The sequence below is a fragment of the Heterodontus francisci genome, chromosome 47, assembly GCF_036365525.1.
Source record: "Heterodontus francisci isolate sHetFra1 chromosome 47, sHetFra1.hap1, whole genome shotgun sequence".
NCBI lineage: Eukaryota > Metazoa > Chordata > Chondrichthyes > Heterodontiformes > Heterodontidae > Heterodontus > Heterodontus francisci.
Window position 1 is genome coordinate 9,394,661 of NC_090417.1, and position 13,601 is coordinate 9,408,261.

General features: G+C 42.9%; 1 protein-coding gene across 3 annotated transcripts in view; it reads left to right on the forward strand.

Annotated features, from left to right (window-relative positions):
* LOC137357129 (cytosolic purine 5'-nucleotidase-like) overlaps window positions 1-13,601 on the forward strand; it is a 69,220-nt gene that overhangs the window by 2,568 nt on the left and 53,051 nt on the right. For all 3 annotated transcript variants that reach the window (XM_068023186.1, XM_068023184.1, XM_068023185.1), the window contains exons 2-3: window positions 7,779-7,852; window positions 8,544-8,661. In XM_068023186.1, the coding sequence (XP_067879287.1) occupies window positions 7,779-7,852; window positions 8,544-8,661 (192 nt within the window). The remainder of the gene's footprint in view (window positions 1-7,778; window positions 7,853-8,543; window positions 8,662-13,601) is intronic.

Genomic DNA, 13,601 nt, shown 5'->3' on the forward strand with positions numbered 1-13,601 from the left:
AAAGGACCATTCCCTGACACATTCAACCCACAGTGGATGTTGATTGCTGGACAGTGATGGGGTGGGGAAGCACATTCCAGGGCCTGCTGGGGTGATGCAATCCACAGGGGCCAGGACTTGTTGGACCAGCTGTCACATGACTAACTGGCTGTTCCAGGGTTTTTTGAACTAGCCACAGAGAGTTTGGACTGAGAAAGACTGTTTGGACTAAGATCTCTCCTGTTTACTCCCATCTCTTTCTCACAAGCCTCTGAATCCAGTGAAGACACATGAACCCCAGAGAGAAAAGTCTCCTACAGCAAACAAAGTTTAAGAAGAATACTGGGCCCCAACAAAAAGTAAGATCTACCTACAATCAAGGACTCCACAGTGAGCTTGAAGAACCGGAACAAAAACTCTTCAGATATTGCCTCAAAACTTTCCACTTTATTTTTCTTCTGTTCTTTTCTGTCTCTATTTGCATGTGTGTATTGCATATGCATGCAAGCTTGGGCATGTCGTGTATCAGTAGGCGTCAACCGAATTAGAGTTTAGGTTCAAGTTTAATAAATTTCAACTTTTCGTCTTTAAACCTGTTTGTGCTGGTTTCTTTGCCGAATAATTGGAAAGCAGCGAACAAGGATTCAGAAAGGGGGGAGCTAAAAATACGGTGTGTTTAAAATTAAAACCCTGTTACGGGAAGACCAGGTGAAGGCTGAGAGGGAACTCTAGAACCCCCTTTTCACCTGGTCTTACTGTAACACTGTGAACTACTTATCAAGCTTGAATACATGGACTGAGCAATGTAATAATGCTCTCAACTCTTCAGCAGCACAGGTAGGGTACAAGTCAGCTCACAAACTCCTTTCCGACGTTGCATTTTCTTTTAGTGTATTTCGTAAAAGCCTCGATGGCATAAAAAAACGTATTCAAAGTGAGCAATAACTACAACATGGTCCAAAGCTAGTCTTGGATTTAGTCAGCAATGCAGCAGAGATGCATTATTCCCAGGGGAAAGCATTACATTGCTTGGTTCAGATATTCAACATACTGCAGCTTTCCCATTTATTTTGTACCTTATAACACTGATTAACATGAACAGCTGATGTCATGCAGAATTCTCTGTGACAAATATATGTGGAGAGAAGTTGGTCAAACAGAAATTTAATGTAGAGCCATGGACTATCTGTAAGGTGCAGACTGAGTGATACTCATTTTTTTCAAAAATCATAGAGTGAAGGAATACTAAAATACAAAGTAGCAACCTTTGAATGTTAATCTGGCTGTGTTAAGTGCAAACAATCTAAAAAATTGCAGAATGTGTTTAATTGTTCACTGAATAACTATACAGCCACCTTTGAAATCTCTGAAAAGAACTGTCACATACAGAATGCACAGTAGATTGGGGAAGAGAATTCCACTTCATGACAGTTTGAACAAGAAAGGTTGACGTGCTTGCTGCACATTTTTGTGTCTGTTCAGCTTATTCTTTTCATCAGGTTGTGAAAGGTGAGGAATGGCAGAGACAGTTGAATTTTTGTTCGAGAATTAACCTAAATATGATTTCCAGTGGAAACACGTCAGGCAAGTTTGCTTGTCATTTTCTATTTTTGTCTGTTGTGTTGCCTCAGGCACAGTATCGATTCTGAGGTTACTGAAAATGATCAGCACGTATTTTTAAGTTTCAACTTTGATGAGCTGCTTTCAATTTCAGTCTACTTATTTTTAATTGGCTTCGTTCAGCTTCCTGGTACAACACTGCAAAAAAATCAGACTTACATTTATATAGTGTCTTTCACAAACTCAGGACATCCTATAGAACTTTACAGCCAATCAAGTACTTTTGAAGTTTGTCACTGTTGTATTGGTTGTATTGCAGGAAGTGCAGCAATCAGTTTGTGCATTGCACAATCCTACAAACAGCAATGTGAGAATGACCAGATAATCTATTTTAGCAGCAGTAGTTGAGGGGTGAATATTGGTCAGAACACTGGGTGAGAACTCCCCTTCTATTCTTCGAGGTAGAGCCATGGGATCTTACAACATCGGGTTTATTGTCTCATCTGAAAGGCGGCACCTGTGATACTGGAGTGCTCTCTCAGTACTGCACTGGAGTGTTCGCCTCAATTTTGTCCTCAACGCACATTAGTGGGACTTGAGCCCACAACCTTCTGGCTCAGAGTTGAGACTACTTAGAGCTACAGCTACACTCCAAGTCGAATCCTTCAGCCAGTTTTCCAGCTGGTGGTCTGACTGCGCAACAATGGGTTGTCTCCCAGGGGGCTGACCACTGTGCTATCAGGGCCACTACCAGTCGGGTTGACCACCCCACTGATTCGTTGTTATCAGGGTTGCTAACCAGGTGTCTGGGACAACACACTGATTCTTTGTTATCTGTCCTTCCCCTTATGATCGAACAGCATTATATCTGCTTTCTGGGGATATCCTCCCATTGGCCTAACTGCATGCTGTTGTTGCTCCATTACCAGAGACTTGTCCCATGATTGTACACTGGTGTTCCACTCTGGATGTGCCAGTAAGCACCTCAGAGCTTATAGAACATTTCAGGCATGTCAGATAGATTTAAGTGACCGCCTAGTTTTCAGAAATGCTTGTGGTTGTGGGATAAATGCTTTGGCCTTATTTCTGAAGAATTTTTGTCTGATTATGCCTCTGAAGGCCCTTGGGTATCATTCTATGATAAGATACTATTTAGTGCAATTTGGAGTTGAGTTTTCCTGGCCATTGAACCTACAATGAGTGGATTGTGCCACTGATATTCAGTGAGTGGTACTGAATAACAAAAAGATACAAGGATTAGAGTAGAGCATGGTTCCCCCCACACCACCACAACTTTTTTCTGTAGATAATTTCCCATGAAGATGTGGGCTCTTGCTGGAGTATAGTTCCCTGGGCGTTGGATACTGGCTTTGCTCCAGCACCTCATCTAAGTGACCTAAGACAGGGAGTTACAGCCTTTCCGATTCTCATACCCCTGCTGATTTATATTTGGTGCATCTTGGTGGGGTAAAGACATTTGGGTATGTGCTGTTCAACCTTCCCACCTTATTGCACCAACCCCACCATTTCCAGTGCCAGGCTGTATCGTCCTGATGTGTCTTGTCAATGATAAAGGCCAGGCGTAAGCAGGTTTCAACAAATCAGAAAGCACATCCTCCAAAGTGTTCTTTCTGATTTGCAGCCTTTAAACGCTATATGTGGGGATTTCCAATAGGTCCAGTGTTTCCCTGACAACAATGGTGTTCAAGTACGGAAAGTCCTCATCAGGGAACTCCTCTTTGCTGACGATGCTACTTTAACATCTCACACTGAAGAGTGCCTGCAGAGTCTCATCGACAGGTTTGCGGCTGCCTGCAATGAATTTGGCCTAACCATCAGCCTCAAGAAAATGAACATCATGGGGCAGGACGTCAGAAATGCTCCATCCATCAATATTGGCGACCACGCTCTGGAAGTGGTTCAAGAGTTCACCTACCTAGGCTCAACTATCACCAGTAACCTGTCTCTAGATGCAGAAATCAACAAGCGCATGGAAAAGGCTTCCACTGCTATGTCCAGACTGGCCAAGAGAGTGTGGGAAAATGGCGCACTGACACAGAACACAAAAGTCCGAGTGTATCAAGCCTGTGTCCTCAGTACCTTGCTCTATGGCAGCGAGGCCTGGACAACGTATGTCAGCCAAGAACGACGTCTCAATTCATTCCATCTTCGCTGACTCCAGGGAATACTTGGCATCAGGTGGCAGGACCGTATCTCCAACACAGAAGTCCTCGAGGCGGCCAACATCCCCAGCTTGTACACACTACTGAGTCAGCGGCGCTTGAGATGGCTTGGCCATGTGAGCCGCACGGAAGATGGCAGGATCCCCAAAGACACATTGTACAGCGAGCTCGCCACTGGTATCAGACCCAACGGTCGTCCATGTCTCCGCTTTAAAGACGTCTGCAAACGCGACATGAAGTCCTGTGGCATTGATCACAAGTCGTGGGAGTCAGTTGCCAGTGTTCACCAGAGCTGGCGGGCAGCCAGAAAGACGGGGCTAAAATGTGGCGAGTCGAAGAGACTTAGTAGTTGGCAGGAAAAAAGACAGAGGCGCAAGGGGAGAGCCAACTGTGCAACAGCCCCGACAAACAAATTTCTCTGCAGCACCTGTGGAAGAGCCTGTCACTCTAGAATTTGCCTTTATAGCCACTCCAGGCGCTGCTTCACAAACCACTGACCACCTCCAGGCGCTTATCCATCGTCTCTCGAGACAAGGAGGCCAAAGAAGAAGAATGGGGTTCCAGTCTTTTTTTTGCAGCTGGTCTGCAAGAGTGTGGCCTTGCACAGGCCTTGCCCCACTGCCTGCCACCCACAGATGGATTTTGCCAGGGCTCGCTGGTGGAAGAAGAAGACCCTGCTTATTGTATTTAAGTAACTCTGAGACAATAAGGTCAGAGGTGCATCTCCACAACGTAGACCAAGGATTGAATCTCAGACTTTCCAGGTTCATATAGATCAAGGACTCATTGGACACTGAGTTGCTTAGGGAGCCAATTACAACATTTGTAACCTGAATTGCAGTGCCAACTCCACTGTGTGTGGGTCAGGTTGGTGTTGGCAGTGGGCATGGTTTTCAATGGAAGTTACACAGGAACAGCAGGGAAGAAACAAACCAGCATCTTTTACCATCAGGGGAAAAAAATCTTGTTTCCAGATAACAATTAAAAATTATTTTAGTTTCTGTGGGATAAAGATAGATTGCATTGTAATCAATTTGGTCGTGTGGCCAAAGCTAGAAACTCCAACTGCTGAGTCCTTGGTTCAGCAGGGTGCATTCCCTGAATTTCCAAACTGGATAAAGCTGAGTAAGCAGGTACCAGCCCTGTATTTAGGATCTAGGTTAATGTCCGTTTTACATAAATAACATTCGAACTGACTGTTCTCATTATTCTGATTCACAGAACAGCTTTCAAGAGCCTTCAGGAGCTGCTCAGAGCTTTATGATGTAGCCTCACGTCATATCGGAGGCTTAAACTGGGAATTATAATCTGGCAAACATTAATCTGCAGTTTCCAAATTGTGTCCTGTACCCCCAAATCCAAGTAATTAATGTACATCAAAAACAGCAGTGGTCCTTGTACTGAACCCTGGGGAACATCACTGTATACCCCCTTCCAGTCCGAAAAGCACCATTCACCACAACTCTGCTTCCTGTTCTTTTTATCTTGTATCCACGCTGCTACTGCCTCTGAAATCTCATGGACTTCAATTTTGCGACAAGCCTAATATGTGGTACTTCATTAAAAGCCTTTTGAAAGTCCATAAACATATTTGCAACTGCACTGTCCGCATCCACCCTATCTGGTGGCTCATCAAAAAATTCTATCAGGTTAGTCAAACAAAATTTGTCCCGAACAAATTCATGCTGTTTCTCCTTTATCAGTCCATTCATGTCTCAGTGACTGTTCATTTTCTCTTGAATTATGATTTCTAAAAGCTTCCCCACCACCAACTTTAAACTGATTGGCCTCTAATTGCCAGGTATGTCCTTATCCCCTTTTTTGAACAAGGGTGAAACATTTGCAATCCTCCAGTCCTTTGGCATTACCCCTGTCTCTAAGGAGGACTGGAAGATTGTCGTCAGTACCTCCAGAATTTCAACCCTTCCTGCTCTCAGCAACATAGGATGTATCCGGGGTGATTTGTCCACTTGAAGTGCTGCTAGCCTTTCTAGTAACTTCTCTTCATATTTTTTTATTTTATTTTAGAGATACAGCATTGAAACAGGTCCTTCGGCCCACCGAGGTTGTGCCGACCAACAACCACCTATTTATACTAACCCTACAGTAATCCCATATTCCCTCCCACCTACCTACACTAGGGGCAATTCAAATGGGCCAATTTACCTATCACCCGCAAGTCTTTGGCTGCGGGAGGAAACCGGAGCACCCGGCGAAAACCCAAGCGGTCACAGGGAGAACTTGCAAACTCCGCACAGGCAGTACCCAGAATCGAACCCGGGTCCCTGGAGCTGTGAGGCTGCGGTGCTAACCACTGCGCCACTGTGCCGCCCAAAAGGCTTTTATCTCATCTAGTAGTCTGACAACCTCCTTGTTTACTGTAGCTTTGGCAAAGTACTCTCCTTGGTCAACACTGATGCAAAGTACTCATTTAGTACCTCAGCTACATTTTCTCCCTCCAATAGATTTCCATTTTGGTCTCTCCTCGGCCTCCCGGCTCCTCTAACCACCTTTTTACTGTTAATATTCCCATGGAAGACCTTTGGTTTCCCTTTTATGTTCACCTTAAATCTGTTCTCTCATTGTCTCTTTGCCCCTACCTATTTGATTTTTCACTTCTCCGTACTCTTTATATTCAGCCTGATCCTCCCTTGTGTTGTCAAGCTGACATCTTGCATGCGCCTCCTTTTTCCACTGCTGTGAGCAAACAATAGGAAAAGAATAAGCCAGATAAGAATACACCAGTTAGTCTCATTTGAACAGTAAAAGGACTGCCAGAATCCAAAATAAGGAACAACATTACTGAATACTTAGAAAGGTATGAACAGTCAACCTGGATGTGCCAAAACTGGGACAGGATACATACTGTTACACATAGTACGCACAATAGGACAGGACTGAGACTGTAACATACAGTGCCCACAGGAGGACAGGACTGAGACTGGTGCATACAGTGCCCACAGGAGGACAGGACTGAGACTGGTGCATACAGTACCCACAGGAGGACAGGACTGAGACTGTAACATACAGTGCCCACAGGAGGACAGGACTGAGACTGGTGCATACAGTGCCCACAGGAGGACAGGACTGAGACTGTAACATACAGTGCCCACAGGAGGACAGGACTGAGACTGGTGCATACAGTGCCCACAGGAGGACAGGACTGAGACTGTAACATACAGTGCCCACAGGAGGACAGGACTGAGACTGGTGCATACAGTGCCCACAGGAGGACAGGACTGAGACTGGTGCATACAGTGCCCACAGGAGGACAGGACTGAGACTGGTGCATACAGTACCCACAGGAGGACAGGACTGAGACTGTAACATACAGTGCCCACAGGAGGACAGGACTGAGACTGTAACATACAGTGCCCACAGGAGGACAGGACTGAGACTGGTGCATACAGTACCAAAGTGGAACAGGACTGAAACTGGTGTGTACAGTGACCACAGTAGGACAGAACAAATACTGATACATACAGTACCCACAGTAGTACAGGATAGATACTGGTACATAGAGTACCAAAATGGAACAGGACTGAGACTCTTGCACACAGCACCCACTGTAGGACAGGACAGTTACTTGTACATACAGTACCAAAGTGGAACAGAGCAAAGAGTGGCACATATAGTACCCACACTGGGGCAGGAGTGATCCCGGTGCACACAGTGCCCTCTGTGAGATCAGATGGAGAGTGATGCATACAGTACTCACAATGGGATATATAAAATTATTTTTCTCCCAATCTAGATTTTCCACCAGACGTCATTCTAGCTCCCGTCCTTTTTGCTTCCCTTATCTCACAAATGCAACATGAAAGGCAAACAGCCTTTTCTCAAGATAATTCGCAAGAGCAGTACTGAGTAGCTCCCTGCGGTATTTTATCTGACATCAGCATGCCCTTGATGGAAGCATGTCCTGCTACTGAGGAGCGCTGTGTTGTAAATAAGGGACCCTGCACCACTGGGCGACAAAATTGACCTGATTTTACTTTTCGTTCCTCTTTGCATGTGTGGAGTTCAAAAATGTATGTTTTTGTGTTTGATCTGCAGAGTTTTTGTGAACAGGAGCCTGGTACTTGAGAAGATTAAATGTTTTGGATTTGACATGGATTACACTCTGGCAGGTAGGGACCATTTGTTGTTCACAGCACCTGTTAAACTTCATAACTTAGCTCCCCTAGTAGCATACTGGGGGTAGGCAAAACTAGTGAATAGGAATGAGCTTTCCAGACGAGAAGGTCTCAGGTTCAAAACCCGACCTGTGCTGAGTTAGTTAATCTCAACCAGAACTGAATTAAGGGCGCAATAATTGACCTCTGTTAGGGAGAGGAGAAATCAGTCTGGTTTCCTGCTCCTGATTGTTGGATGGTGAGTCGACAGATAAGGCTTCGGATATAGAATAATCTGCTGACATAATCTGTCTTGACTCATACATGAGCACTGGCCACTTGGGTAAAGTAGTGGAGGGGAATTGATCTGTACCTGAACAAGAATCAGGAGAGGAAAATTAGAAAAAATGTGAATGTTTCAAAAGAAAAAGCATATTAGTATATGCAGAATAATTCATTGCCTTGCAGAAAATTACATACTGTTCATGGTTACAAGTTCACTTAAATAATTACATCTTCGATTGTAGCAAAATTTAGCTTCTTACATTTTTAAGTAATGATTTATAATAGGACAATAAAAAATGAAAAGGAACACTTCACTGATTTATAATGATTGTGTTTTTCATCGCATTATCAGGCTGACCTTGACTAGTGATCTATGAATCATAATGCTGTGTATGTACTGAAGTATGCTTCTATTGTCCAGTGTACAGATCTCCTGAGTATGAAGAGCTAGGCTTTCAGCTGATGATAAATCACTTGGTTTCGATTGGATATCCACAGGAATTGCTCCTCTACAAATATGATCCCTCTTTTCCAACCAGGTAAAACCAGCTCTCCGACTTATCTCACTGTAGAGATCGTCCTACTCAGTGCCCATTCCTTGCAAGGCTGTTAGTTGTTTGTGGCTACTCCTGGGTGAAATTACCATATCACAAATGGGGTTGGGTTACCCTGCTTCGTCCTTTGGGGTTTCGTTTGCTATACCTCTTATATCGGTGGCAGGGGTTACTCTGCTTCTCTTATAAAAACGTAAGAAATAGGAACAGGATTAATTATTGGCATTATTCTGGAGTGTCAGAGATGGAGAGAGAGAGTGATCTATAATTTGAAAAGCTTTCATATTTGAAACTTCTAAATAAGACGGAAGCACATGATAGTCCTGGTAAATGATGTGAGAAGGGATGCTGCTTGTAATGCAATTAAATTTACTAAGGACAGAAAGTTTTGTGGTCAGTGTTTCAGAGCTGAGGAGATAGAAAATATTGAAATCAACCTGGAGAATAGGACAAGGAATGGCAAATGCAGTTTCATGTGCTGAAATGTAAAGTAATGATATTGGTAAGGGGAACAATTACTGTGTGAATACACTGGCTGACTCTCCATTGACAGGGCTGGAAGAAAAGATGGATTTCAATATGGTTGACAATCATTCATTGAAAGTCTTCAGTCACTGTCAACAAGGAGAAATCAATTGATCGGATTCATCTCGATGGCAGTTGATTGTAAATCAAAGGAAGTTATTTTAACTTTCGACCTCATTAGTGAGGCCACATTTGGAGTACTACACCCTCATAATTTTCCAAAAAAACTATGATTCGTGGGAGAAATGATAGTGAAACATGAGTAAATTGGCTGGGGAAATTAAAACTTTAAACCCAAAGGATAGATTGTATAAACTGAGTTTGTTTTCACTGAAAAGATTGAACAGAATAGGTTTGGATCTGCTGGAGTTTAGGGGAGTAAGAGGCAATTTGATTGAAACATATAAGATCCTGAGGGGTCTTGACAGGGTGGACGTGGAAAGGATGTTTCCCCTTGTGGGAGAATCTAGAACTAGGGGTCACTGTTTAAAAATAAGGGGTCGCCCATTTAAGACACAGATGAGGAGAATTTTTTTCTTTCAGAGAGTCATGAGTCTTTGGAATTCTCTTCCTTAAAAGGCAGTGGAAGCAACGTCTTAGAATACTTTTAAGGCAGAGGGAGATAGATTCTTGATTAAGCAAGGGGGTGAACGGTTATCGTGGGTAGGTGGAAATGTGGAATAATCAGTTCAGCCATGAACTTATTGAATGCTGGAGCAGGCTCGAAGGGCCGAGTGGCCTACTCCTGCTATACACAGCAATGTGATAAAATATTGGCCAGGACACCATGGTTAACACCCCTGCTCTTCTTAGAAATGTTGTAGGATCTCTCACATTAATCTGGGAGAGAAGGAGGGGCCTCAGTCTAAAATCTCATCTGGAAGATGGCACTGCAGCACGATCTCAGTACTGCACTGAAGTGTCACCCAACATTTTTATGCTCAAGCCGGTGGAGTGGGACTTGAACCCATAACTTTCTATCTGAGAGGCAAGAGTGCGACCAGTGAGCCACAACTGACACAGACAAGAGGAAGGTTCAGGCCTGACATGATTCAAGTCATAAAAATCATGAAAAATATGGATATTATAGCTGTATGAAGGTTTTCAACTTCATCTGTAATCAAAAGATTGGAGGGGATAGATTGAAGACAGTGAAATGGGTTCCAGCTTAAAAAATCATAGGGGTTATATTTTTCAGTGAGTGATTAATGTGTGGAATGGTTTTCCAACAGTATGGTAATGCTAAGTCACTGAGCTCCATTGAAGTAAGACTTTTTTTTTTATAGAGATACAGCACTGAAACAGGCCCTTCGGCCCACCGAGTCTGTGCCGACCATCAACCACCCAATTATTCTAATCCTACACTAATCCCATATTCCTACCAAACATCCCCACCTGTCCCTATATTTCCCTACCACCTACCTATACTAGTGGCAATTTATAATAGCCAATTTACCTACCAACTTGCAAGTCTTTTGGCTTGTGGGAGGAAACCGGAGCACCCGGAGAAAACCCACGCAGACACAGGGAGAACTTGCAAACTCCACATAGGCAGTACCCAGAATTGAACCCGGGTCACTGGAGCTGTGAGGCTGCGGTGCTAACCACTGTGCCGCCCTAATATATGTCTTTTTGGTGAGAAATTGAACTGAAAGTGTAGACGTAGAATGGGCATAGGAACATCTGGAGGAAGTTGGTTGATTTGAAAGGTTTAAAATACTTTCCAGATATTGTTGAACTGGATTCATGGGTAGTTGTGAAAATGTAGCTGTGCAATGGTACTTTGGAGGAAAGGAGCACATTGGGCCTTTTCCTGTTCCGTGGATTCCTATAGAGAGCTGCAGGGATTTGTAAAGTGGGAAGAAGAATCAGAGGAAGAAATCTAAAAACAGGAAGCCATACATTGAAAGCTGTACTGGGGATCCAGATCTGTAAACAGAGTGTGATCTCTAAATGGTGCTCCAAAAGGTGTTTCTGGAATGTATTCCAAGACTGTGCTCACTTCACCAGAAGACAGAGTGATAGAGGATGACGACTGGATTGGGTGACCTTTCATCAAAGTGGAAAGAGGAGTAGAAAGGAAAGACTGATGGTCTCTGAGAGCATTGCCTTTGCAGGTAACTTTTCAATGCTGACCCAGCACAATGAAAAAAGTGAAACAAAAACAAGAAATGCTGGATTCACTCAGCAGGTCTGGCAGCATCTGTGGAAAGAGAAGCAGAGTTAACGTTTCGGGTCAGTGACCAAAAGTGGTTGCACAAGGACAGCGAGTTGAGTGCAGAAAAGCAGTGGTAATGGAAGATTAGATAGTGAGAAGAATAGGCAGTTGGTTCTGTAACAGTAAAAGTGAGGGGGTAACACAGCTCCCCATTGATCCTCAGATTGAAGTCATGCTGCTGTTGCATGAAACAATTTCAAAGAGCCATTCTGCTGCACCGTCGTGTGAGTCTGTATTGCAGCATGCCTGCAAGGAGGTGGAGGCAGGTTGAAAGTGTGCCAGTCTGAGAATGTATCTTCACATCAGGTGTCCTTTCAGCACATTGGCAGAATTCCGCCTCTGCTGTTCTGCTAACCTGGAAGTTGCCCATAATTCTTACCTGTTGGTGCAACAGTGGCTACTTTATAAGTGCTTTGCATGAATTTAACAGTGGTCCATTTCTGAGGGTTACAGGAGTAAATATTTTATGCACGGATTAAGCTGAATTCCACAACAGATACATGAGTGTATTATTATTTATTAATATGACACTGGCTCCCAGAATAGGAGCATGATGCGCCCACCTTTAGAGGATACCCTTCATTCAGAGTAGAGGTCAAATCATGATTGCTGGGTGCAGCTTTGTTTGTTTAGCTGTCCAAGAGTGACCTCAGTATTGTATCCATGTCCAGCATGAACCCTTCTCTTATCTCTTACTCTGTAATAGTGCAAACAGAGATCAGAGCACACATTATATAAATGCCAATGCTTACAAAGCTTGAAGAATTTTTTTCTGAGTCGCATGTTGAGTTCATTGACTATAACTGTAATTTGGATTTATTTTTTACAGATAATATCAACTGTCCAATTGGCAATGATTAAAAGAGAATCCAATTGAGTTCAACTTTGTGAACCACCTTCTGATTGTTCCTAATCAAAGATAAATAATTGATAGCCCAATCCCAGCTATACATTATGACAAATATTCAGAATAAGAATGATCGAAATCAACACAAAATAAATTCCAGATGAAAATGCTTTATATGTCTTTACTGAAGGATTGAAATTCACAATATCAAGTGATAATTCACATCTGGGTTACATTGCATAAAATACCACATACAGTGCATAAGAGACAACTAGATCAACATAACACTTTATCCATGTGTCCTGTCAAACCCCCAAAATGCTTTGCCTCGCTGATCACATTATCACATTGTGTACTCCTGTGTTTGGCTACCAGTAAAAATTGTTAATTTGCAGAATATTTGTGGAATTTGAATAACGAGGTGTAGACACCAAACCACTTTATAAAGTTATAAGATGGTCTTGCCTGCCTATTTTTTCAAACTAACCAATGAGGAAAGCACTTATTAGGGGCAAAAGGTCGTCATCAATATGGATTTGCATTCTTTGTCAGCTTAGCTAAATGCATACAGTCAGTTGGGAAGTTGTACACTCATCAGTGAAGATGATGTTCTATTTGAGAATTGTATAGGCTGTACAGATAATATAGGCACTGGAATTTGTACAGCATTTCAAATGGATATGTCTATCCGCAGTGTATGTCTTACATGTTTGTATGTCTTGTGCATATGTTGTTAGAGAAATCTCCAAGTCTCTTTGTGAAGAAGACACTGAGACTAGGATGCTTTGGTGTAGATTGTTGCTTGTCACAGAGTTTACTTCTGCTCTCCAAACAATACCACCAGCCAGTGCTGGCTGGCTTTTCTTTTATATATATATATTATAAATACACTTGAATACAATTAACTAATAAACACCTAACTCCCTGTTCACCCTATTATCTTGAACTACCAGGTATTTATTATCCATTAATAAAACTTCAGACCCTAACATATGTGACTGACATAAATGCTTGCATGGCATGAAGTACCATGGTAGGCATATACAGCAGCATGTATGATGTACTGAATATCTATGATGTACTGAATATACACAGAATACATGGGACTGTTATGTACTGCATAGCATATCAAGTTGAAATGTTTGAAAGTGGTTCACTACTAATTCCTTTTGACGTGCAGCAACAATTTTGTAAGTTGATTCAACAGCCAATGATGGATGCCAATGCTGTTGGATTTTTCCCATGTTTGATCCCACACTAAGCAGATGGACTGACTCTGATCTGAATACGGACTCAGACTCAGCTTCGGGTACAGGTCAGCACCTTCCCTGCAGT